This window comes from Zalophus californianus, chromosome X, assembly GCF_009762305.2.
Source record: "Zalophus californianus isolate mZalCal1 chromosome X, mZalCal1.pri.v2, whole genome shotgun sequence".
In the NCBI taxonomy this organism is placed as follows: Eukaryota; Metazoa; Chordata; class Mammalia; order Carnivora; family Otariidae; genus Zalophus; species Zalophus californianus.
In genome coordinates, this window is record NC_045612.1 from 103,226,605 (window position 1) to 103,253,400 (window position 26,796).

The following is a 26,796-nucleotide window of genomic DNA, read 5'->3' on the forward strand; positions in this document are numbered from 1 at the left end:
CTGACCTCAGCGGGTATTTTCTGGATGCTGAGATGAAACAGTGTAGTCTTATCCAATAGAATGATTAAGGTGCTCCTCATTACAGAAACTACTTCTTAGGCTCTTGGTTAATTCTTCAGAGTGTGCCTGATCAAGTGCTAACAGCTGAGTTACATCCTTCTGGATTTAACTTTGATCTTAAGTTCTAGCCTATAAATGAGAAATGCAAGTAAGAAACATCCTTCTGGATTTAACTTTGATCTTAACTTCCAGTCTATAAATGAGAAATGCAAGTAAGAATGAGGGGTCAATTTATTTTAAGTCAATTTATCATTAAATACCAATGTGCACAGTTTCAAACATTTATAAATATCGCAATTTATAGAAAATTAATGGAATCTTAAAATTATTTTGAACAGTGATTTAACAATTATTTACAATTAACTCAACCTACTTTTGTAGAAACATAATTATGTTTAAAAGTACCCTCAACACAAAGTAATAATTTCACAGTACCTTTCTATAATATTTTTGTCACACAAGCAGCAGCTGCATCAATAAAACCCAAGTAGACTGAATAATTTAGGAACAGCACAATCAGAATTGCAAATGCAAGCTACCATTAATTCCAGACAAAACAACACCTTTTATACTAATATATAAATATTTTCCATTGTCAGCCCTGGTTGAAGAAAATATTAGGAGGCAGTATTTTCTTACTTGTAGTAAACAGAAATTAATTTTAAGATTTAAAAAAATTGACATTAAGTGCTAGATTAGGTAGGTTTTTATAACATGTAATACTAACCATTTTGAGAAATTCTTGGTTTCACTGGAAGCCATTTCTAATTGCAAACCTTTCTTCAGTTGTACTAGAACAGTAAGTGGACATAATTCTCTGTGATCCCAAATAGAAATTATACTTGCTTACCAGCAATTAATAACGTATTTGGATAGAAAGAGATTCTTGGCTTTATTCCTAAGGTTTTCTTCTACTTAAGTGTTTAACCTTTTTTGCTATTCCCTCAAAAAAATCCCTAATATGTCTAAATTATGTCAAAGGAAGACAACTTTATATGGACTAGTGCTTGTTTGAAAACAATATTTACCATAGTATTCCACAGTTTTGTCTTTTTCCTTTTTTTTAAAGACATATATCCAGCTAAAACAATTAAATAAAAAGATAAGGTATAAGAGATATAGTTGAAGTCACAATAAAGTACATTTTCTTTTATTGACATGGAACATATACTTAAGCTTTAAATGCTGGCTCTTTAAGAAAAAGTTTCTCCTTGTAAATATGCATAACCGTTGCCCAAAAATGTATACAGTGTTTTCCCCAAAATATTTATACACATAGTGGTCCACTTAAGACCAGCTCCATTATAACCTACTGAATACAATGTGCTCTGAATTTATAAACGGGCTACCCTCTGTATATAAAATATATAGGCATGTATGTTATACATACAAAGTAAGAAATATAAAAAGGAGAGATGAAAAGAAAAAGGGTTCTTCCCTGTAAGATCCAGACAGAAATTCAGTGTAATTAGTGAGGTCATGTAAAATGTACTCTTAATTTATAAATGGGTTGCCCTCAGTATATAAAATATATATATAGCCATGTATGTTATACATACAAAGTGAAAAATATAAAAAGGAGAGATGAAAAAAGAAAGGAAAAAGCGTCCTTCCCTAGAAGACCCAGACAGCAATTCAGTGAATTAGTGAGACCATGTAAAATGTCCGACGAATTTCAGTTTTGGCAAATACCTTTCTGGAAAATATCTAAGTTTGAGAGTACTAAATTTCCATTTTAAGGATTTAGTAGAGGTGTCCATTTAAACATTCAGGGAAGATGTTGTGGTCTCCTTAATATGCAGAAAAGAGGACTTTTAGGGTCTATTAAAGAGAAACAAAAAGCCACTCATTTTTAGCTGGTTAGTAATCACCCCTTAGTCAAGTGTGTGCAGTGCAGAGAGTCAAATCCTAGACCATCAGCGTTTGAGTGTGTCTGATGAAAGATTCCAATGAAGGACCTGAATTCTTCCTAGATCTCAGAGGGAATGGGGCAGGACGCGATGGCAAAGGAGGGGTCAGCCCCCAAGGTGGCTGGTCCAATCTTAACTCTTGATGTTAAAAAACACACCAAATGTTTCTATAGCATTCTTTCTGCTGCATTGTCTTTATTTCAAGCCACAGGTCTACTTGGAGGGTCATGCAGCAAGTGGCTTATAAATAAAATCAGAGTCTACGAATAGTGTCATCACATTAAGAGACAATCGCTGGATTCTCTCATTAGGCAAAGAGCTTGCATCTTTGGAATCCATGAGTTGGTATCATTTATGGGATACCTAAAATGGGGGACAAAAACCACATATATCAGCAACAACATACACGCAATTTAGGAGTTAAGGCAACGAAGACTATTTAATCATTTGAGCTACACATTCCACATGATTTCTAAATACTGCTTCACAGTTAAAATGCAACAAATAAAACTAGGCCAATTCCAAAATTAGCAAATATTAACACTATTGCTAATTGTTTACCAAGGCAAGTGACTCCCACTGTTCTCAAATCTCAGCATATGTTACCAAGAGAGAGAACCTAAAGATGGTAGCCATATCCCTTTGGGAGTCTAGGAATTTAGACAAGTAATGTATCCCTTAGCTTAGAGATAAGCTGTATGTCTCAATTTTGACAGAGAGTAGGCCTTTCCCTCCTTCACAGTACCAAGGGGGAAACAGGAGAAAAAAAAAAATCAGTGAAAACATTCAGGTGCAGTATTTTCCCTCCTTTTCCAAACCATCGTCATGCAGCCAAAAAAACAAAAAACAAACAAAAAACAACAACAACAAAAAAACACCTCAGGATAATGAAAAAATGATATAACTTTTCCTAAAACAACTCATAAGTTTCTTTATAAATCTAAATGACTTATTTTTGGATTATCACAATATTTGGAAAATATTTTTGGATACCCATTTTGGGTATTTTGGAAAATTACAATATTTGGACTTTTCCACTAAACATTCCCAAGAAGCAGAAAGAAAACAGACATCTGTGAATTCTGTATAGACTTGTGTATACAGAAGCCCTTCATAAGGTGGAAAGCACTAATACCAAGATAAGGTATTGTTTTTATGAAAGCAGATTTGAATAAACTTATCCCAAATATGAAGGATACGGAAAATGGAAGTCTAGTTTTAAGTTCTCATGCAAGTAACTCATAGTTTATCATTAAAAGATAATCTAATGTTCTGCTGATGTAAACGCTTTTCATTCCATATTTATATATAGCGCTAAACTAATGACGTCAAGCTGAGTTAAGGCTTGTCAGATTTCTACAATCAGATGCTCCCTCCATATCAATAAAGTTTACATTTTACATGTTAAACCCAGGTCAACATCTGATTAATTACAAGAAATAATTTAACTCTTTCCCTTGTTATGAAGATTTAAAAAAATTTTCACTTTCTTGGTAACATATGGAACAAGTCATTGCCATGTAGTCCCTTAAGCCTCAATTGGAAGAAAAATCGAGCTGTCATCAGGAATAGCTCCCCAAAACGATTATTACATTTAAATCATCACAGGTTATGCGATGTATTTCATAACATGCTGAGCAGTTTTATTTTTCTAAGAATAAGCAGAAGTTAATGTGCAAAAAAATAATTCGGTTTTAAGTTTGACTCCCCTTATTTTAGCAATAATTTTTAAAACTTCATCTCACAAAATATATTCTTTTAACTAAAATAAAAGCGACTATACATGTTGCCCAATTTTAGAGTTTTTCCAGACTCTGCTAACATACTCTGGTGGAAACTCTTAACTGAAATATTTAGACACGCATGGCAAGTTTTCTTGAGTATGAAGAACTTACATACGTTTGAAAGCCAATTGAATTAATGTCAAAAATTAGACTTTAGCATCCACCTGTCACCCTGAAAGTCCTCTCATGGAAGCTTTCATAGCACGCTACTTTCACTTCTGCTTCCTGCTGCGGCTGACAGCAGAACGTGGCCCCTCAAAGAAACTGTCATCTACCAACAATAAGAGAATTAAGCAGAGCCACAGGCCTCAATTCTGACTGCTCCGAAAGATTAATTGGTCTCACAAATTAGACCTTTCATGGATTTTCCAGGTTCCTCAGCACAGGAAGAACGAAAAACTCTAAACATTTTCTGCCAAGTTATACACAAATACATTAGTGCTAACTAATAAAATTGTCTAATTTAAAGAGTAACTGACCTGAGATGTACCTTGCTCCGATTAACATTACCATGCTACTCACTATAAAAAAGCCCAAGGGTAGACTACAGAAGATACTAGGGTCACCTGTGGTCATCCAAGTAGAAGGGAATTCCAGTCAAGCAAACCAAAAGAGAGACACATAATTACAATATTTGTGTTAAGAATCACATGACAGCAAAACAAAATTAAGTTATAAAAATAGTATATTCATAAAAGCTAGCAGAGTTATTACTTCAAATCAAAAATATAATCAATATTGAAGGCTTATGACAGTTAACAAACAATATGGGTAGCATGCCACAGGTAGCCAAGAACATAATACATATATAAACCCACATAAGCCTTCCACTGGCAAAGCTGAAGAGAGTTGATGGAGAACTTTTTGGGAGGCTGTTGATTTTAGCTTTTTTGATTCTTACCCCAAAGATACTAAAGGAGCAATCCAATTCCCCCAAGATTCAAGGTAGAGATCCTTTAGTTATCAGAGAAGAGTTATATTGGTCTACTAAAAATGAACTTCAAACCCTATTTTTGCTAAGATATTGGTTTTGTTTTCTTTTTTAAACAGAATTTGCTATGTAAGGAAATGCACCTCATAATTAATATTACTGTAATTTAAAAACTAAATTGTAAAGGGGCACCTGACTGGCTCAATCCGTGGAGCGTGGGACTTTTGATCTCGGGGTTGTGAGTTTGAGCCCCATGCTAAGTGCAGAGGTTACTTAAAAATAAAATCTTGAATAAACTGTATGAATCCATATATTTTTAAAAATATTTTATTTATTTATTTGAGAGACAGAGCACAAGCGGGGGGGGGGCAGAGGAAGAGGGAGAAGCAGATTCCCTGCTGAGCCCACGTGGAGTCCCATGCAGGGCTCCATCCTAGGACCCCAAGATCATGACCTGAGCCGAAGTCAGACGCTTAAATGACTGAGCCACCCAGGCAGCCCCATATTTTTTTTAATCTATGTATGTATGTAAACTCTACACCCAACGTGGGGCTCAAACTCACGACCCCAAGATCAAGAGTCGCAAGCTCTACCGACTAAGCTAGCCAGGTGCCCTGTGAATCCACATTTTTAAAAAATTGCCTGAGAATAAGGTTGTGTTGGTATTTTCTAACTAACTTCTGTCAAAATCCCTTCCTTTAAAGAATATTCTTTATATACATATGCTTTTCTTGAATTTAAAAATTATGTATCTCCATTATTTAATGCTCTTTTAAAAAGAAACATATTCAAAATTAACCTCCAAGTTTTAAGAATATGCAACCACTGGATGAAAGGGCTTCACTGAAATGCAGCTAGTTAAATATTTGCTATGGGCATAGTTTTTGATATAATAAACTGACAACAGTCATTTATTTGCCTTTTTGGGAAAGGATTTTTTTTTTCCCTGCACCATATATTTCTTTCCCTTAGAAGGTAGATTAAAAGAGGGGTACAAACCATTTTCCTCCATTTTACCACTGCTTATGTTATTTTTCAGATAAAACCAAGGTTTCTTTTTGTTTCCATACTTGTGGAGACCACATTTTAATTTGATTTTAGGAAAGGGAACATATATTCTTGTTCTTTTAGAGCAAACCATCAGTTACACTAAGTTCTTTTTTTTTTTTTTTTCCAGTTAGGCTAAGTTCTAATCACTAATTTCCTGATATGGCTACAGTGAGTTCTAGTTTGCAAAGAAGACCCTGAGGACTATCTGCATTTACAAGTCCTTACCAATTTAGGTGGCATTTATTTATTTATGTATTTATTTTTAATTTTATATTATATTTTATTTTTTTTATTATGTTCAGTTAGCCAACAGGTGGCATTTATTTAATGAAAATATATCCCTTTTGGTCACACACACACACTTACTTGTTATTTGATAGCTGTGCATTTTAAACCAATTTGACCTGTTTTCAAAATGTTGTTTTGGTGTGTCTGGAGTGCAAAGCCAAGCTTATCATTTATGATAAGCTCTCTCTAAAAAGTATCAAACTCCCAATCATTTCTGCATTTTAAACACATGTCAAAATGCATATTAAAAATTATAATATATTCAAATATAGTTAGAAATAAGAAAATAAATATGACTGCTTCAAAGTGGCAAACTGCTTTGGAGATGAAGCTAACATAATATTTTCCCCATAAACTAAAGCAATTTAAAGAGCATAAAGACCAGGTAGCAATTCTAATATCCTTTCAAGATTATTAAAATAGGATTCTATCTGTACTGCTACTATTATAGAGCTTATTGATATATAGTCATATATAGTTTATACTGCTTAAATAAATACAATTAGCATGTCACTAACCGAATATAATTCTGAGTTTATTACACAGCTTAGAGACTCAGTATTATACATTAGAGTGTGTTTCATAAATCTACTGAAAAACATCTTCAAACTCTTAAATGCATCGCAGTCTGAAACAAAAACAAAATGCGAAAAATCTAAACCTCTCAATAGCAGAAACTAAAGAAATCATGCAATTTTCTTTCATCAACTTTTTCTTATGTTTTAAATTCACTGACAGTGAGGTATTCAAACAAAGTGAAAATGATCAGTTGGTTTTATGGGAATTTTGCAATTAAAATTTGATCTTCAACTGCTTGCTAGTAAGATGTGTGTGTGTGTGTCACTGTGGTGCAGGGAGGGACAAAGGGATGACTGTGCCGTTTAAAAAAATCCAACAAGTCAACGAAAACATAGGACTCAACTGCTCATTAGCCATTGATTAAGGGCAACTAGAAAATAAATCAGGGTCCACGTTGTTGTATCTTGCATAGCAACTAGCACCGGGCTAGGAAAACACTTATGATTGAGAAGTTTTGTTATAAAGGGTCTCAAAATCACAAAAGGTCTTAGTAAGAAAAGCTTTGCCACCATTTTGGAAAGAAAATGGAGTCTCAGAACAAAAGATTTAAAGAAAAAGGATATTAAGCTTATTTAGGAGGTAAAAAAGCTTCAGGTAGGAACCTCCAGGACTGAAAATACAGATCAGGGATCTGTGGTAACGGATGGTTCCAGAAGTGTCTCCTAAAAGCCAGATACATTAAAAGTAATTTTATATTCACTTTTGGGTTGGAAGGCAGGTAATATTCCATTTATAAACTCTTCTCCATTAAAGTGTATGCTTCAATATATTATTGGACATTGTTCTATTTATTATGTTCTAAATCTTCATTTAGCAAAGAATTAATATATTATGGCATATCAAAGGCACGTTTAAGTCTGTCCAATTATCAAGTGCATAGTAAAGGCAGCTTAAGGCTGTCTATGACTGAATGGCTAACTTAAGCCCAATACCTTCCTACTTAAGTTTTCTATTTTCTGCCAAGAGCATTTCCCAATCGATTATGACACTTCTAATTTACTATTTGGTACATTTCTTCCTCTCTGATTCCAATGAGTTCTTAAAATGTACATTCACTAAGAACTTGGAATCAGCCTAGGAAGTAGAGAAATAGATTCTGAAATTCATGTAAGTTTTGGTTGGTTCAGGCCATGAAGACAGCCCCCCAAAAAGGTAAAAGGAGACACTTAAAAAAAATAAAGAAAAGGAAGACTCTAGTTGATTTTCTTTTTCATTGAGAAGAAAGAAATAATTTTACTTTTAGAAAGCTCAGTTACCCACTGAAGTACCAGGAAAAAACTAATAAGGAAAAGAGAGGGCAGGGTAGAATTAAGTACGTATCTATCTGATAATTTACATTTTATGTTTAGAACTTTAAAGTGTTTTCAAAATGTTAGAAACTCTGGACATATGATAATGCTTTTCTTCAGAGCAGCCTTGCTAAGTGTAAATAGTTAGATACTTAAATAAGTTATTTAACATACTAGGCAAAGCGGCAAGAATAATAAAAACATTTTTACCACTTTCCGAAGACTGAGTTGTAACCCAACCCACTGACTTCATCACAGCTTTCTTCCATGTAGAGTAACGAATTTCACTTTCTAGAAATAGAAGGTAGGAAAAACACACATCTGAGAAGTAGTTTACGGAGATAGTCCAAGCACTGTACTTATGTTCGCTCAGCATTTTCAACAAACTGTGACACATATTCAGCTGGCATGGGGCTTTACCAGAACTTGGATTTGGGAGAGATACCTGCTGGAAGGTGGAGGGGAAATTCAGCATGGTGTTCGGGGTGAAGGGAGACTGGGAGCCAGGCTACCTATGAAGACCAGGCCATTCACAAACAAGTGGTGATGAATTAGAAAGGCATTCACATTGGACCTGTTCTCTCTTTCTTGTGGGGAGGAAGCGGGGGAAGCTTGGGATATAGGGAAGGGGTGTACTGTGAATGTGGAAGACTAGAAGGAGAATTGTTAGTCAGTCTAGCCAAAGGATTTAACAAGTACTGATTCTTCATAAGATTCAAATTGCATTCCTGTGATACAGGATTTTTTTTTTACAATGGAAATCCACAGTAAGAGGACTAAACAAAAATGGGCACCACTGGTGCGTCCACCCACACGCACTCCTCCTAGTAATGGGGAGGCTTGCAGGAAGGTGTCCCTGTCGGGCCTCCTGGCCTTGCCACAGCACCTGAAGCCTATGACACCTGAGCGACACTGCTCAAGCATCACTTGCTTCAGAAAGTTTCCAGGGCCCCACTTCTGCCCCTCCTCCGTCTTCCCACACCACCTCCCACACGTCTCAGGTGACCAGCCACCACAGTGAACTGTCATGGCTTTGTCTGCCTCTCCCAACATACATGAGTCTCCTGAGGGGCAAGGACTTCGTCTTAATCATCTCTATATCCCCACAACAGGACAATTTCTGGCCTGTACTCAGCTCTAAAAAAAGTTTGCTGGAGAATGAACTACTTATACCTAGATGCCTGTTACACATGTGCGCGTGTCCGTGTTGTGTGGGGAGGCGTGGGGCTGGGGAAGGGAAGGACGGCTGACATAACCGACCAACTCTGGGCTAAGGCCTTAAAAAATGGCAAAGAAGGCTGTCCTCAGAAAACAGAAAACCCTTTGCACAGAACTTCCTTGCTTTAAGAGTGGGATTAGCATCTCAAGACCATATATTCACTCTGAACGTTATTTATTTATTAAAAAATTGATTTTTTTCAGACGTAGACATTTTTTTGAGCCCCCATTTAATCCAATATTAACAAATAAAAATTACCTACAGATAGAATATCAGATTTTGAAACACATTTCTACATCAAGTTGCGTGGTATACTGACTATAAAATTACTAGTGTTACAATCCATTTTCTTGTATGTGAGAAGGAATAAAATTAAGAAGTGCTGGCTTAGTCTTCCAGAAAATTAAAGAGAAATGCATTTGAAAGCTTATTTCCCAGTAGTGCAAAATCTACTTTGATGCGATTTCATACATAGGTTTTTGAAAGGCTATAAAATCAAATTCAGTATATATAAAGCCTTATTTTTGTACTCACATTTATTTCAATTTAAGAGATGCACCACTGTATTTTAAAAAGGTGTTGGTCAGAGCCTGTGGCTTAGCTTAGCTGGTTAGGACAGTGAATCAGGTATTTGAGGCTCGCTTATTTACACTGTTGCCGCTTTTGTCAGGCTAGCTCTGCTGGGCTTCAAGGTTACCAGGATGTCCCTTAGGCCAGCTAATCATGTCCTAAAACTGGGCCACTGGCACCACAGATGGTCAGTTCCATGGCTGATCTATCTCCCTTCTCACTTTTAAAAAAGGCTATGTTAGCAAGTTAGAAGCAGTGTTATCCTTCTGCATGAAAGGACTGTAAACAGTAGAAGTAGATGGCAAAAAAAGTGATTTTAGAAGTTTTTTTTCTTATAATAAGGAACTTTTCCCCTCATTCAGACTCAGTGTACCCCAACATGCTTAGTAGCCAATCGAAAACAGTAGCATTTGCTATTTTGCTTAGTTTCTGAACTTACGAATAAACAGAAAGGCAAACTCTCTCTCTTTTCCATGTATACCATTAAATTTCATTTTAAAAGAAATTTTATCTTTAAGTAATGTCTACACCCAACGTGGAACTCAAACCGATGCCCGCAAGATCAAGAGTCATGTGTGCTCTACCGACTGAGTCAGCCGGACGCCCCTTAATTTTCATTTTCTAAACATACCCTCAGCATTGATCTGGGGTTCAAAGCGCTCCATTGTGACCGCGGACAGATCCTCGGGTTCGAGACTCCAAACGCCAACTCCTTCTGCGGCCCCTGCGGCCATGGCAGCTCCCAGGGCGGTTGTTTCGGGCATCGAGGGCTTCACTGAGGGAACACGGCAACATCAACATCTTTGCAGTTAGATATGCCTAAAAATACCAGTTCTTCCGAAAGAAATATTCCTCTCAGAATGCAAAGGAATGAAGGCTTACTGACCTACTGGGATATACAGAATGTCTGCTTGCAACTGCATAAGAATTTTGTTGTTGGTCATTCCTCCGTCTACCTGCAAATGACTGAGCGGAATTCCACAGTCGCGGTTCATGGCATCCAAAATCTTAAATGAACCAATGCAATGCACATAATTAAACTACTACTCCATAATGACATCTCTGAAAATGGCAGTCTTCTACGCAAAAACCCTCAAGAGCTTCCCAAAGCCTACAGAATCAAACTTAGATTTTTTTTTAATGCTTTTTTAAAGATGTATTTATTTATTTATTTGACACAGAAAGAGAGAGACAGAGAGAGAGGGAGAGCACAAGTAGGCAGAGTGGCAAGGAGAGGGAGAGGGAGAAGCAGGCTCCCTGCTGAGCTGGGAGCTCTATGCGGGGCTCGATCCCAGGACCCCGGGATCATGACCTGAGCTGAAGGCAGACGCTTAACCAACTGAGCCACCCAGGTGCCCCTCAAATTTAGATTTCTTATTCTCATCTTCCAAGCCTTCCTTCAGGGATCACACCAGCCTTTCTTCTCACTACACCTCTGCCCTCACCCGAAGAACCAGCCATGCCAAAAACCCCAACTTTGCACCCTGGTTTCCTGCCCTGATGCGTATACTTGTGCTATTTATGTCCTTTACCTAACATGTGCTACCTAACATCCTCCCAACTGTAAAACACTCAGCGCCTGGTGGATGACAGGAACTCAGAAGGTAATGACAGCTAACAAAAAGAGAAGAAACTTGTACTTATTAGAAGAGAGCTTAGGCGGGCTTAATTTTTGATTAGGTATTTAATAATGAAGCATTTAATAAATTTTCAGCATTAATATATAATTTGTTTGAAAGTGATACAAGTGGATGAAGTACAAGAAAAAAAGCCCTTATTATTACCTCCCGGGTTTGGAAACAAACAGCTTCCAATGCAGCAAAAGCAATATGGCATTTATTGGTGAACTGAGTGAGCCCACAGATGATCCTAAAAACACACACAAAGATTTTTAAGATTAGAGTGGAGTACACGAGTCAATCTGAAATGTCCTGAATATGGAAAGGTTGACCTTGGTAGACAGAGAAGTTCAGGGGAAAAATGCATATTAAAAAAAAAACGACATAAACAATGAGCAGCTTGGAAAGTCCTTATGGTCCAGAATCTTGCATCCGCATAGGGAAAAGTCCAGGATCCAAATGAACAGATGACAATAATTTAACACCAAATCAGAATTCATCTAGACAATGTCCCCTGGATACATAATTGGCAGAGGCCTTGAAGATAAAAGACCATAACACTGACATGGATGTGGCAGGGGCTTATTGTCAGATGATTTATAACTTCTTGCAATTTAAAGGTCCAGAAATTAATACTCTCCAAACAGAAAAGATTTCCTCAACACTTTAAGATCATTTGAAAATAGATAGGTAGGAAGCTAGAAACTATAAGCTATTAGCTAATTTAGTAAATAAATCAAGACCCGTAAAAGCATACCTCATATTCAATTCTTACCCTCTCGCACTGGGCTCCCAGTAAGGTGCGTATAACCCTGAGAACGCGGGGACGAAATAGCAGCCGTAAGAAGTACCTACTTCTTTAGCAAGTTTTTCTAATAATAATAAAAAAGAGAGAAACAAAAATCATTCTAAAATATTCTATTACTCTAGTCAATAAACACATCTGTATAAATTAGGATAGGGCTTTTGATTTCTTATTTACTAGTAGAGCAAATTTTCCGAATTAAAGATGTAAGCTGGGAGAAACAGAAACAAACTTCCCCACATTGAATACCTGCCACTACAATGTAACCCAGGCCAAGAAATAAAGGAACTGGATTAGTTTCATTAAGGTATTTTAACTCATTTCCACTATTTCTAAGGTGGTTGACTATGAGATGGAAAAGTAGCCTCCAGTGTGTCCCCAGTAAGAAATGTGCTTCTGATTGTCTCACCTTCAGGCTGAAGTAAACAAGTAGATTAAAGAGTGGGTAGATGAGTTCAAAAATAATTATCTGGGGGGCGCCTGGGTGGCTCAGTCGGTTAGGCGTCTGCCTTTGGCTCAGGTCATGATCCCAGGGTCCTGGGATCGAGCCCCAAGTCAGGCTCCCTGCTCAGCAAGGAGTCTGCTTCTCCCTCTCCCTCTGCCCCTGCTCTCCCTGCTTGTGTTCAAAAATAATTATCTGTACTGAAAATAGTCATATTAATAGTTAAATGATAGGCACTGGGGTTTCAATGTTCTAATCTAAGAGTTCAAGTTCTTTCTCATCAGGTAAATGTAACTGAACTACTTTACCTACAGATTCTGGCCATCTTTGCTGTTCGATTTTACACTTGGGTAATTTTTATGCCCTACCTTGCCAGTTTGTTAATAGCCACCACTAATTATGTCAATTTGTTGTTTTATAAATCTTCACAAAATAGTCTTTTCTATATACATCCAACTCGTAATAGGAATCCATATCATTTAATGTCACATATGGCTCAAAGTACAAGTACTAACAGACTGCAAAGGTAAAATATTAAAAATTTTCATTCTTTAGATTCTAGCGCTGCGTGAGAACATACTCACCAATTTCCTCTGAGGTCTGTATAATTCCAAGATTGTCTCTTAGCCAACGAATAACAGCACCGGCTATCGCTACAGAACCCTACGAAAGAAAAGGAAGCCCAGAGAGAATACATGTTATCACTATAAAAAGATATCGTTGAGCATTTCTAAATGAATGACACTCCAAGATGGATACAATTTAAAACTATCGACTTTGGGGCTTTTACAAATATCATAAATGAGGTCTACTAATGCAAACATAGTTTTATCTAGGTCATTAGAGACGTTTTTTTCATGAGACAGGGCAAAGAAGTGAACCCTCCAGCACACCCTTGGACCTATCCAATCTGCTGTTCTATGGACTGCTGCTGAACTATGAGGTAGATTATCACCCAGAAAACATTCCCACCCTATCTCCCAAGTTATCAGGAAAGGCCACATTAAAAGTTTTTTTCAAAACCATTTCCTGTATCTAACAGCATATTAAATCAAGCAACAGTAACAAAAAAGCGAAGAAGCTAACTACAAAGTAATTATTCAACAAAATCACTAAGGGATGGGGAGGCAGGGAGGAGGCTGTGGCAATAAGGAAGAAAACGTATGATTTGGAGTCAGATGAACAGGCTGAGTCCAAGTTCTAGTTCTTAACTGCTATGTGATCTTAGGCCCATTAGTTAGGCTTAGTGAGTCTCCATTTCATGACCTATAAAATGGTGGTGACTATCCCAACACCTACTTAAACTACTATGAGGCTCAATATGAGCATGGAGGGGAAAGTTATTACCAAATGTAAATATTAGCTTCATTAGTTTTTTCTGTGTTGAAAAAGTATAATCCAAATTCCACTGACTGATGAATGGACAAATAAATATAGTATATTCACACAATGGAATATTATTTGGTTACAGGAAAGAATGAAGTTCTGCTATAACGTGAACCTTGAAAATATTACGTTAAGTGAAAGGAGCCAGTCACAAAAGACCATCAAGTGCACCATTCCATTTATATGAAATGTCTGCAAAAAGCATATCCATAGAGAGAAAGAATAGATTAGTGGATGCTTAGAGTTGGGGTGGTGTGGTTATTCTTTGGGGTGATGAAAATGTTCTAATGTTAGGCTGTGGTGATGGTTGCATGACTGTGTATACTGAAAACCACTGAACTGTATACTTTAACAGGGTGAATCATGTGATATGTGAATTATGTCTCAATAAAGCTATTATAAAAAGATCCTGAGGAGAAAAAAAAAAGTACCAGCACAAACCATTAGGAATTTCAAAGGTTTTTTGGTTCTGATGTTTTATATTCATACAGATTATTAATGTAAATTACTTCCAGAGTCACCCCAAACCAAAACATCAGGTGAGATTAAGTACAGAAAGCAGAATGTTTTTTAATCTGTTGCCTACCTCCTTGTCTCCAATTCAATTCACTGAATTACAGATGGTCACCCCTTCTTGCTGTCAATTTCCAGGATATAACAAGCTAGATGTGGAATATGATGATTCATTCTATCATTCATAACTTCTATGAGAATAAGTCACTATATGTTACCGGAAAGCTGCAGACTACCACAATTGTTCTCTTTATACGGCAGCTTTTTAGCTATAAAAAATTACTAAGGAAGAGATCTGACATCACTGGGCAAATTTAACCAGGCTTTAAAAATGGGGAAAAACCCAATTCAACAAATACCTTGAAGGGACTCTAAACCCACTGTCTCTCTCTGGAGAAGTTTTCAGTACACTTCCTAACTTTGATATGTTATGTATTCAGGTACTTAGTGGAACCATCAAGGAAAACTAAAGACTTTAGAATTTTACTCTCAAATGTCCTTTGGAAGCAAACAATTTAAAGATGGTAGCTGTTAAAAACAAGTAAATGTGTAAGATTTTCTAGACCAGCACTGTTCAGTAGAAATATCATGTCAGCTACATACGTAATTTAAATTTTGTAGTTATCATATTAAAAAAGTAAAATGAGACAAGTTAAAGTAATTGCAATATATTGTGTTTACTCCAAAATATTAAAAATACTATCATTGCAACATGTAATCAATATAAAAATTATTGAGGTATGGGGATTTTTTGGTACTAGGTCTTTGAAATCAGGGGTATGTTTTACACTTACACCACATGTCAATTTGGACTAGCCACATGTTCCTAGTGGCTTACCATACTGGAGAGCACAATTCTAGACCTAATTAAAAAAACAGGTGTCCCTTTCTCCTTATATTCTCAAAAGACACTGGGCCTGAACTGCATCTAACCAAGAAATGCAAATATTTTCAATATTTTTAGGTGAGTAAACTGATACCTTCAAACAGCTGCTGGGCTAGAAGTCTGGTGGAATGGTTTTGTGGTTATCAGCTAGCGGAACTTTATACTTTGGGAAACCAAATGCTGATGAACCTCATTTCCATTGAAAAGTCAGTATGTTATAGGCTTAGATAAATTTTTTCTTTTTTGGAGAGGAAACGATATTGTTTTAGCAAAAGGAGTATCAAGGTTTTCATGAAAAAGTAACTGGTTGTGAGCCAGAGGGCATTACTTTGATTGAAACAAAAGAAAAAAAAAATACAAAGCCACTCTCAAGGCTCCAGAAGAAAATTATTCTAAATGTGGTCATCAGGAGTATATAGGAGTGTTTGGTTGTAAGTGAAAAAATAAACTGAATATAAGAAAATAAAAGATACATTAAAAACACTCATCTGAAATAAGAATTTTGGTACCCAGATATAATACATGGTATTAGCTAGCCTTCTAAAAAATTAATAAAAGTGAAAGAAACCTCCAAATTCACAAAAGATGTGGTCTTCTGAATTCAGAGGCAGGGGATAAAGTGGAAAATGGCATAATGCTTTCAAGGTGGGCAGGAAAGAGTACAGGAATGGAAACCTAAAATGATAGAAGGTGATGGTCTACTTGCTATCAAAGAACTTATTATCAATTATATCCTAAATATAAAGATCCAATACTTCAGTGTATCGTCTACATATATGAATGAACTCTCATTCGAAGGCATGACCTATATGGGAAAGGCGCATGCAAGCTGAAGAGCTGTACTCTAAGAAAGACATAAGAGAAATGAGAAGGTATAAAGAAAAATAAATGAAATGATGAACAGGACAAGAGGAATAAATAATTGAAAAACTAGGGGTGCCTGGGTGGCTTAGCTGGTTAAGCATCTGCCTTCAGCTCAGGTCATGATCTCAGGGTCCTGGGATCAGGCACACATAGGGCTCCTTGCTCAGTGGGGAGTCTGCTTGTCTCTCTCTCTTTGCCCCTCCCCACCCCACTCGTGCTTTCTCTCTCTTTCGCAAATAAGGAAATAAAATCTTAAAAAAACCCCAACTAAATACATAGCCTGGTAATCGGAAGGCTAAGAAACAGGCTATGGGAAGAGCAGATTAAAAATAATGAAGTAGGGGGCACCTGGGTGGCTCAGTCAGTTAAGCGTCTGCCTTCGGCTCAGGTCATGATCTCAGGGTCCTGGGATCCAGTCCCGAATCGGGCTCCCTGCTCAGCGGGGAGCCTGCTTCTCTCCCTCTGCCTGCCGCTCCCCCTGCTTGTGTGCCCTTCCACGCAAATAAATAAAAATCTTTATAAAATAACAAAAAAAAGATTCTTTCTCTCCCTCTGCCCCTTCCCCCACCCCTGCTTATGCTTGTGCGTGTTCTCTCTAAAAAAAAAAATAAATAAATAATAAAGTAGATCTGATGTAATGTCATAGAAGACAAATATACTTTTCCTCAAGAGCTCCTTGCCATGAACAGTATCCATATAAAGGAGACATTTCAGGATGTGGGGTAGTTGTATGATACAAGGCAGTTACGGTTAAAATCAGTGGGTATGGAGAAAAATTATGTAAAATTAAGATTATCCTCAAATTGCTTAAAATCATCTATTAGGCACGGTAAACATAGCTTTGTGTATGTGACAGTAATATGCATCTCTGTGTATATAATTTATACTGTACTTAATTTGTGTAAGATTACAAATGCAAAATCTAACTCTATAGCATTTTTAATTGCATAGAAGAAAGAACAGAAACCTAGAGTTTAATTGGGCGAGCATTATTTTTAAAATGTAATCTATATTATCAATACTTCAGTTAACAAGTTAGGGAATTAAGATAAAAAGCATTTACTGCTCAGAAAGTATACTTTTCAGGAAAGTACATTACAAAAGTCCAAGAACAACGTTTACAAAGGCTGTGGCAGACAGATTCATAATTAAGGTGGCCTCCATGGTCCCCACCTCCTGGTGTTCGTGCCCATGTGGGATCCTCTCTCCTTGAGCACGGTGGGACTTAGGACTTGCTACCAAGCAGCAGCACATGTCAAAGGTGATGGATGCACATGATGAAGTATACATGATTAAGCTACATAAGATTATCATGGCTGTTGTCTGGACTCTCTCTGTTCCTTGCTGGCTTTGAGAAAATAGAGGGGGTCCTCTGTTGGGGTCTTCATGTGAGAAGAAACTGCAGATGGCCTTGAGGAGCTGAGGGCAGCCTCTGAGCTGACAACTACCAAGAAACTGAAGACCTCGGTGCTACAACCACAAGGAAGTGAATTCAGCCAATAATCTGAGTGAGTGGGCCTGGAAGGAGATGGAGGATTGGATGAGACCACAGTCTTAGCCAACACCTTGACTGCAGCCTTGTGAGACAAGTGGTTGTAAGCCACTTACATGTGTGGTAAAACTGTTACACAGCAATAGATAACTAACACATAGGCTTATACCAAAAATGGAACATCTGGCTTAAGAAGGGTGAAAACCTCAGGGCGCCTGGGTGGCTCAGTCGGTTAAGTATCTGCCTTCGGCTCAGGTCATGATTCCAGGGTCCTGGGATGGAGCCCTGCATCAGGCTCCCTGCTCTGCGGGGAGTCTGCTTCTCCCTCTGACCCTCCCCCCTGCTCGTGCTCCCTCTCTCTCTCAAATAAATAAATAAATAAAATCTTTTTTAAAAAAGGATGAAAAACTCTAAAAAGGAAATGTCAACACCATCATCACAAATCATACCAAAGAAGAGATGGGAGAAGGGACATTTAAAGAAACTAAGAGGGCCTACACAGAAGACCTCTTTGAAACTCTTATTTAAAAAGACAAAAATGGCATAAGATTGGTTATGTAAACGGTATTTACTGGGTACCTACTCTACACCAGCCTGCTCCAAAAGAGTGGTGAAGTGGACAGACAAGTAGCATGGCCTCAGGCAACTTGCGTCTCAGTGCCACAATACAGAACATGGAAGTCTCAGGTCCTAAGTAATCTCAACTTCATCAGTAATTAAAGCCCCCCAAAGGATTTCTGTTTTGTGAAGTAATATTTGGAAAACATAAACAACAGAAGGGAGAAGCACAGCTTAAGGAAGATGGCATCCTATTAACAGATGGCAGAGAAAATGCAGACCTACTCAACTGCTCTGTTTTGCGTCAACCTCTTCCACCACTAAGAAAAATTTTCTAGTTGGGGCATCTGGCTGGCTCAGGTGGTGGAGCGCGCTACTCTTGATCTCAGGGTTGTGAGTTTGAGCCCCACATTGGGTGTAGAGACTATTTAAAAATAAAAAAAAAATCTTTAAAGAAAAAAAGGAAAATTTCCTAGTGAAAGAGTGGGACAAACTGAAGCAGTTTAATAGGACATTAAAGTTTTAGAACAACTCAAGGATCATGTGTCCCAATTCCTTTTTAGTGATAATGAAAATAGGAACCTAGAGAGGTTAACCTATCAGGCCCAGATGAATCACACGCCAGGGAGGAAGGAGGAAAAAAAAAAAAAGAATTTTCTTGGTGATGTCCACATCAGAAATGGTGAGTCTGCGCTTTAAAAATCCCCTCTCTCTGTTTGAGACACAGAGTATGAGAGGGCAAAATGTAAAAAGGGAACACTAAACCAACACCTGCTGACTCAAAGGCAGAGCGGTCGTCGAGGTGGACAGAAACAGAAATGCACAACGGAGCAGGGCTTGAGACCACAAGCCTAGGAGGTTCTGCTTCGGTTCTCCGTATGCGTCAGGAAGCAGGAGTGGGGGCCAGGAACCCGCTCCTCCAGAGGAAAGGGGTCTACAGTAGCTTGCGCAACACAAGGGACAGAATCAGCTTCAGTGCTTGAAGCCGGGGGCTAGGTGGCGCTCTCCTGCTTGTGTACGGAGAACTATTTGCTGACAAAGGCTGCGGCTTTAATAGAAGATGGGACCGGAAGTAAAAATTCCAATGAAGAAATCCATTATCACGAAATCAGCCGACAAAACTTAACAGATGGAAGAGAATTCACTCCAATCAGACAAGGACTTTAAAAAAAGTCAGTGCTGGAAGAATTCAGAGAAATTAAGGCATGATTTCCATTAAAAAAAAACAACAACCATGAAATTATGAATCAAAAGAAAAGCGAAATAAAACGAGATCGGGGGATACGAACAAATAGCCACTTAAAACTGGTGGAAATGAAGTTACAGAGTGAAATTTAAGAGTGTAATAGGCGGGGCCAACTCTAGAAGAGACAAGATGAGGAGACATACACCGCAGGTGACTGTAACTTGCCGCCTCCACTGTGAAAAGTGGTTTGCGTCATCCGCCCCAAAGGGAAGATACACATAATCTGCTGCGTACAAGTTCTACTCCTACAGCAGCATGTATACAGGAGAGCTACACAAAAATGTTCAGAGCAGCATTTTTCATCAGAGACGAAAAGAGAGGACAACTAAAAGGTCACCAACAGTTGCATAAATACTAAACCATGGCATTTTCATATAGTGATGAAAACGAATGATGTCAAAGCTCTATGTAATAACATGGAGAATCTCACAGATGTGATGGTGAGAGAGAAGCCACATTAAAGAATACATACTGTATGACTCAGTCTCTCTCACTTTCTCTTGTCTATTTTTAATATACAAAGTATTAAAAACATGAAAACTCAACTCTGGTGTTGAAGGTTGCACTTATTTTTTAATAAAGATTTTATTTATTTATTTATTTGAGAGAGAGCACGCACCGGCAAATCGGGGGGTGGGGAGGGAGAGGGAGAAGCAGACTCCTTGCTGAGCAGGGACCCCCCCCCACCCCAACGTGGGGCTTGATGAAGGGCTCGATCCCAGGACCCTGAAATCATGACCTGGGCCAAAGGCAGGTGTTTAACCACCTGAGCCACCCAGTCACCCTGAGAGTAGTGTATATTAAGTGCTGGAACTATAAAGTAAAGTAAGGAAATGATAAAAGCCAGGGCACTGGTGACCTTAGGGGAGAGGGAGAAGCTGTGAGTGCGAGGGACGCACAGGTTCCTGGCTGCTGGCCCTGTTCTGTTTCCTGCCCTGGGTGGAGGATACATGAGTCTTCCCTTTATAATCATTTGTCAAGCTGTACATTGATATTTTATGCATCTTTCTGTAGGTGTTTTATATTTCACAATAAAAAAGTTTTGATTTGCTTTATTTTTTTTAAAGATTTTATTTATTGGGGCGCCTGGGTGGCTCAGTCGTTAAGCGTCTGCCTTCGGCTCAGATCATGGTCCCAGGGTCCTGGGATCGAGCCCCGCATTGGGCTCCCTGCTCCACGGGAAGCCTGCTTCTCCCTCTCCCACTCCCCTTGCTTGTGTTCCCTCTCTCGCTGTGTCTCTGTCAAATAAATAAAATCTTTAAAAAAAATAAAAAAATAAAAGATTTTATTTATTTATATGTCAGAGAGACAGAGATAGCACAAGTGGGGGAGTGGCAGGCAGAGAGAGAAGCAGGCTCCCTGCAGAGCAAGGACCCCCCCAATGCGGGACTCGATCCCAGGACTCTTGGATCATGACCTGAGCCAAAGGCAGGCGCTTAACCGACTGAGCCACCCAGGTGTCACTGCTTTGTTTGTCTTAAAGAGAGAATTTGGAATGTAAGGTAGGTAGGGAGGACCTAGTGAGGGATGCAGGACAGAGAAGCAAGGGGATGAAAATATATAAAAGAGCAGTTCAGAGTCGGGGAGGATGGGTTTAAGGGTGCCAATATTCATACAATAGCAATTGTAGAAGAGGCCAGAGGTAATGGTAGAGTAGCAATGCTTAAAGAAATAACTGCTGAGGATTTTCTAGAATTGAAGACAGACTTATATCCAATTTATCTAACAGGGTAAGTAAAATCAAATCTAAACCCTGGCACATCATAGTAAAAGTGTAGAACATCACTGATAAGAACATGTTAAAACCGCCCCATCCCAGAAAATAAGCCAGGTTATCTGTAAGAGAAACCACATTTAGATCAGAGGTCTCATTAGCATAAAAAATGGCCAGAAGGGGGTGCCTGGGTGGCTCAGCTGGTTAAGCGACTGCCTTTGGCTCAGGTAATGACCCTGGAGTCCCAGGATGGAGTCCCCCATCAGGCTCCCTGCTCAGCAGGGAGTCTGCTTCTCCCTCTGACCCTCCCCCCTCTCATGTTCTCTCTCTCTCTCTCATTCTCTCTCAATTAAATAAATAAAACCTTTAAAAAAAATGGCCAGAAGGGATGTAGGAGAAACAATGGCTTCACCTAAGATTTTATACCCACCGCAGAGAGAGGGCAAAATAAAGACAAATCTAAAAGGAATAGGCTTACTACCTGAGGCTCTTATAAGAGAACCACAAAAGGATGCCCCTCTGCAAGAAAAAAATGGGGGGAGCGCCATAAAAGGTTTGACCCCAAAGAAATGATACTGGACACAAAAAATGATAAAATAAGCCATTAAGTATGATTTACTATCTACTGATAAGAAAACAACTAATTACCGCCTGCTTAAGAAAAAGGGGAGGGGCACCCGGCTGGCTGAGGCGGTTAAACGTCTTGTGCGTCTTGTGCTGAGACTCCTGATCTCAGCTCAAATTTTTTTTTAAAGATTTTATTTATTTATTTGTCAGAGAGAGAGAGAGAGAGAGAGAACGGTAGGCGGAGGGAGAAGCAGACTCCATGCTGAGCAAGGAGTCCGATGCGGGACTCGATCCCAGGAGCCTGGGATCATGACCCGAGTCAAAGGCAGATGCTTAACCAACTGAGCCACCCAGGCGTCCCTAAACTCAGCTCTTGATCTCAGGGTGGAGTTTGAACCTTGTGGGCTCCCCGTTGGGCAAGGAGCCTACTTTTTAAAAAAAAGAAAAAGAAAAAGGGGAAACGAAAACTTTAAACTCAATGACAGGATTGCTGGTGGAGGTGATAGAGGAAAAGCATTTGAGGTTATCTTCATGGGTGGGACATTCAAATTACTAAACAACTATCAACACTGCTAAGAAAATATATAGTTAAATAATACATTTATTTTTTTTAAAGATTTTATTTATTTATTTACTTGAGAGAGAGAGAGAGAGAGAGAGAGAGAAACAGCATGAGAGGGGAGAGGGTCAGAGGGAGAAGCAGGCTCCCCGCTGAGCCGGGAGCCAGATGTGGGACTCGATCCCAGGACTCTGGGACCATGACCTGAGCCGAAGGCAGTCGCTTAACCAACTGAGCCACCCAGGCGCCCAATAATACATTTTTTTAACGTAGGCTCCACATCCAGTGTGGGGCTTGAACTCATGACCCTGAGATTGAGTAGGATACCCTACCAACTGAGCCACTCAGGCACCCTATGGTTAAAATATCTTCAAAATTTAAAGGTACCCAGAAAAGAAAAGAAACCCAAAACAACAACAACAACAGGAAATGCATGATGTTGCTTCCAAATCAGCAGAGGGAAAATGCAAAATTAAAAGACTTAAGATGTGCTGCTACAGTTTCAGTTTTTAAAAAATGGAGAGTAAATTTTTAATACCTCAGATTGCCAATCCTAACAATCTGTCAAATTAAAGAAATGATTATTAAATATACACCTTATAAGCACTTACAAAAAATGGAAGTGGTGTGACCATGTGGGATTACCGGGAATTAACTGAGAAAAAGTTTTACCAATGTAGCTTTACGCTTTGCCCTCTTTTTTGGTTTGGTTCAATTTTTTTACATGTCTATTAATTGAAACAAAAAGTGAGAAGATACAGAAAAAAGAAAAAATCTTATCTCCTACTGTGAACGTGTGTGTGTGTGTGTGTGTGTGTGTGTGTGTGTGTGTGTGTGTGTATAAGTGTGTATGTTGTGGCTCAGGCAGGCTGCTAGGTTAGCAGACGAAGCAAGGGACAAATCTGAGATGCACTGAAAAGAAATGGACTCGGGAGACTGGAGATAGCAGAGGGGTGGCCAGGTGTCTAGATTTTGACGTCCAATAACCTGAATTTGCATCCTGGATCTGCTACTAACTAGCTGTCAAAAGTTACTATGGCCAAGTGACTCCAATTTCACTTCCTACTCTCAAATGCCTTGTGAGGACATAGCGAAGCCTGTTTGTCAGTCTTATCTACTGTCCCTCTCAGCTTTAAAATTCTATGAATCTTTAAAAAATTACATGAACTGAAACAAAATCTTAAAGCATATGCTTGTTAAGTTTCCAGATGAGGCAAAACTGGAAAAGTAACAGAGTAAAGAGTTAAAAAGAATCTAGACTGTGTCACTGTAGGTTGAAATCACTATCATGAAATTTGACAGGAAGAAGCAAAGACATGAATATAGATTAACAAAAGATCTGCAGGGGCACCTGGCTGGCTCGGTTGGTAAAGCATGTCACTCTTGATCCTTGATCTCGGGGTCATGAGTTCAAGCCCCAGCTTGAGTGTAGAGATTACTTAAGAGGAAAAAAAAAAAAAAAGATCTGCACAAATACGGAATGGAGAGGACATGGTATGACAATGAGTCATTTGAAAAAGAGCCAGATATTTTAACATCTGCTTCTGGAGCCAATGATATGATGGGGTTATTAGACTAATTAATGAACTCTTAGGCTAGAGTAGCAGAAGCAGTGTTTGTGGTCAGAGAGGAATAAATCACACCAGTAAGTACAAGTCAGATTACATGTAGAATATTCTATTCCATTCTGGAAGAGTCTGACAAATTGGAGTGCATCTAATGAAGGGAGTCCAGAACTAGAAAGCATCCAGAAACCATATGACGTCAGGGCACTGGGGAAGTTTTTTCTGGAGTAGAAAGACCCAGAAAAAATGACAGCCATGGGGCACTTGGGTGGCTCAGTCGTTAAGCATCTGCCTTCGGCTCAGGTCATGATCCCAGAGTCCTGGGATCGAGCCCCGCATTGGGCTCTGTGCTCGGTGGGAAGCCTGCTTCTCCCTCTCCCACTCCCCCTGCTTGTGTTCCCCCTCTCGCTGTCTCTCTCTGTCAAATAAATAAATAAAATCTTTTTTTTTTTTAAAAAGTGATAGCCGCCTCCTAGTATTTGAATGCTCTTGACAGCTGATCCAGGTCTAGTGGTAGAGGTGTTAAGAAGCAGTTTTTGGTGCTATCTTCAAACAGAAGTTGTAGGGCTATCGGTGAAGGAAAGAAGAGAAGGCTCTTTGTATTGGGAGGGAAGTTAAGACCTGGTAAGCCCTATCCCAGAAGCCCTTTCCAGGTCTAAGGCATCTCTAATTCTAAATGACTGACTGTCTCCAGTATAAGGAAAAAAGAGAGCAGCTTCCTCATTTGCTAAAGGTAACTTTTAACAGACAGTACATATTCGATGTGCCCAGCTCTGTACTAAGCACTTTGCACAGGGGGAAAGAGAGCAGGACAGGGCTTATAGGAATTCACCTTTTGAGAAATGATATGATACCATTATTACACAGACCAAGTGTTTCCCAAATGCTTCTATTATCCATAGAGAAGGGGTTGGGGGAGAGAGAACACAGTGCTTATGTCAGGAGGGGTCAAGAAAAAAATGGAAATAAATTCTTCATGCTCTAGGCAGAGCAACTAATAAAATGTCTGAACTATAAACAGAAGTCTAATACTTGTGACCAAATTATTATCGACACTTTAGGAAACAAGCCTCAGTAAGCCTTCAGATCAATTGGATATTTGTACATTTCAAGGGAACCATTTAAAATGAATTGTAAAGAGATGCCTTTAAGAAATGTATCTAAGGGGAGGGGTGGGGAATGGGCAAAATGGATGAAGGGGAGAAGGAGACACAGGCTTCTGGTTATGGAATCAATAAGTCACAGGAATAAGAGGCACAGCATAAGGAATACAGTTAATGATACTATAATAGCTCTGTATGGGACATATGGGAGCTGCACTTCTGGTGAGCAGAGTCCAATGTGTAAGCTTGCTAAATCACTAAGCTGTATACCTGAATCTAATGTAATATTGTGTGTTAACTATACTCAACAACAACAAAAAGAATGTGGGGTGCCTGGCTGGCTCAGTCGGTAAAGCATGTGACTTGGGGTTGAGTTTGAGCCCCACACTGGGTGTAGAGATTACTTAAAAATAAAATCTTTAAAAAAAAAAAGAATGTATCTGATTTGATAAAAAGAATACTGCTTCTTTGACCTTACCAATAAAAGTTAGTAATGTTTCTAATATAAATTCATCATGCCCTACAGACTTAAGACTGATATATTCCTACTAGAATTTACAAATGTGTTTGAAACAAATACTTCCACTGAAAAGAGGCATAAATCTCCTCACTTTCTTCCCCACACCAAAATTGGATGCAAAATTTATTTTTATGGGGAGACACGTGAAGAGAGTCCCTCTGCTTTTGTGCCCAGTGGTTCTCTTTGAACACTGGGGTACTGTAGTCATAAAAACACAGAATTTTCCAGCTGACAGAAATACTTGGAGAGCAAGTCAACACCTTCATTAAACTTCAGAGATAGAAAACCTTACACTGCCAAGCGACTACAAGGTGCCACAAGGGACTGGTAAAGAACCAAGGAGCCCATACACTCAAGATCTCCTGGGAGTCCTGACCCCAGCTCAGTCCCAGGTTCCTTCCACTCAACCAAATGCCAAGAAAAAAACTGAGTTTTTTCAGTCCTATATATTAAGATTTACCAGAAAAGGTATTAGAAAGCATCATGATTTTCACTGGCTTTGATTGTTTGCCATACTACCCATGTTGATTGAAAAGTACTTACTTCCAATGCATAATACACTGGTTTGTCTCTGCCAAGCTTGTAAGCCACTGTGGTCAGAAGGCCATGCTCAGAAAATACACACTGCAGGAAAGACAAAAATATTTCAGTAGCCAGGAAAATAAAAAGATAGCAGAAGAATATTTTTTAAAGCTAAGATGACCTAGGTACAAAAATAATTCAATAAATATGTAACAATTAAAAAATAAATCTTAACAGTCAAAATCACCAGTATTAAGGACAATACATTTAAACAGTACAAAATGTTTATCCCTTGTTCCAAATTAGATTTGCATTAAGAATCTGACATGGTCCTAGCATAGATATCCCACCAGCAATCAAAATCACACATGAAAAAATTCAAAGAACCTAAAACAGTTCTTACTAGAGCCACTTAAGTTTACTGATTTTCATCATTTTTACTGAGCTCTAAATTAAACCCTAATAAAGGGTAAATAAAATCTATAGAAACAAAAGTAACTTAATAGCAAATTATGCTCAAGCATTATTTATATGAAGTTAAAGAAGACTTTCAATCGTTTAATTAGGAAAAACCAACCTTGCGGCCTGTATTACATAGTAAGAAACAGCCTGTTCCATACCTATAGTTGGGGGAAGAATGAACAGTGTGACAATTTTATTAAAAATAAATCACAAAACATCAATAATACAAGTCATTTAAACTGATGTACAATAAGTCATTATCTTAAAGTTTTAGAAAAGTTCCAAAAGTTAAC

At 38.5% G+C, this 26,796-nt stretch overlaps 1 protein-coding gene across 8 annotated transcripts in view; it reads right to left on the reverse strand.

Annotated features, from left to right (window-relative positions):
- Positions 1-273: 273 nt before the first annotated feature.
- GK (glycerol kinase) overlaps positions 274-26,796 on the reverse strand; it is a 75,275-nt gene continuing 48,752 nt past the window's right edge. For 6 of the 8 annotated variants that reach the window (XM_027607815.2, XM_027607817.2, XM_027607810.2 and 3 more), the window contains 10 exons: positions 26,619-26,661; positions 26,063-26,143; positions 13,131-13,209; positions 12,075-12,171; positions 11,465-11,549; positions 10,567-10,687; positions 10,312-10,455; positions 8,102-8,182; positions 4,234-4,320; positions 274-2,333 (listed from right to left, as the gene is read on the reverse strand). In XM_027607815.2, coding sequence (XP_027463616.1) covers positions 2,323-2,333; positions 4,234-4,320; positions 8,102-8,182; positions 10,312-10,455; positions 10,567-10,687; positions 11,465-11,549; positions 12,075-12,171; positions 13,131-13,209; positions 26,063-26,143; positions 26,619-26,661 — 829 coding nt within the window. In that variant the 3' untranslated portion in view covers positions 274-2,322. The remainder of the gene's footprint in view (positions 2,334-4,233; positions 4,321-8,101; positions 8,183-10,311; positions 10,456-10,566; positions 10,688-11,464; positions 11,550-12,074; positions 12,172-13,130; positions 13,210-26,062; positions 26,144-26,618; positions 26,662-26,796) is intronic. The other 2 variants (XM_027607813.2, XM_027607816.2) reach the window with 1 other exon arrangement.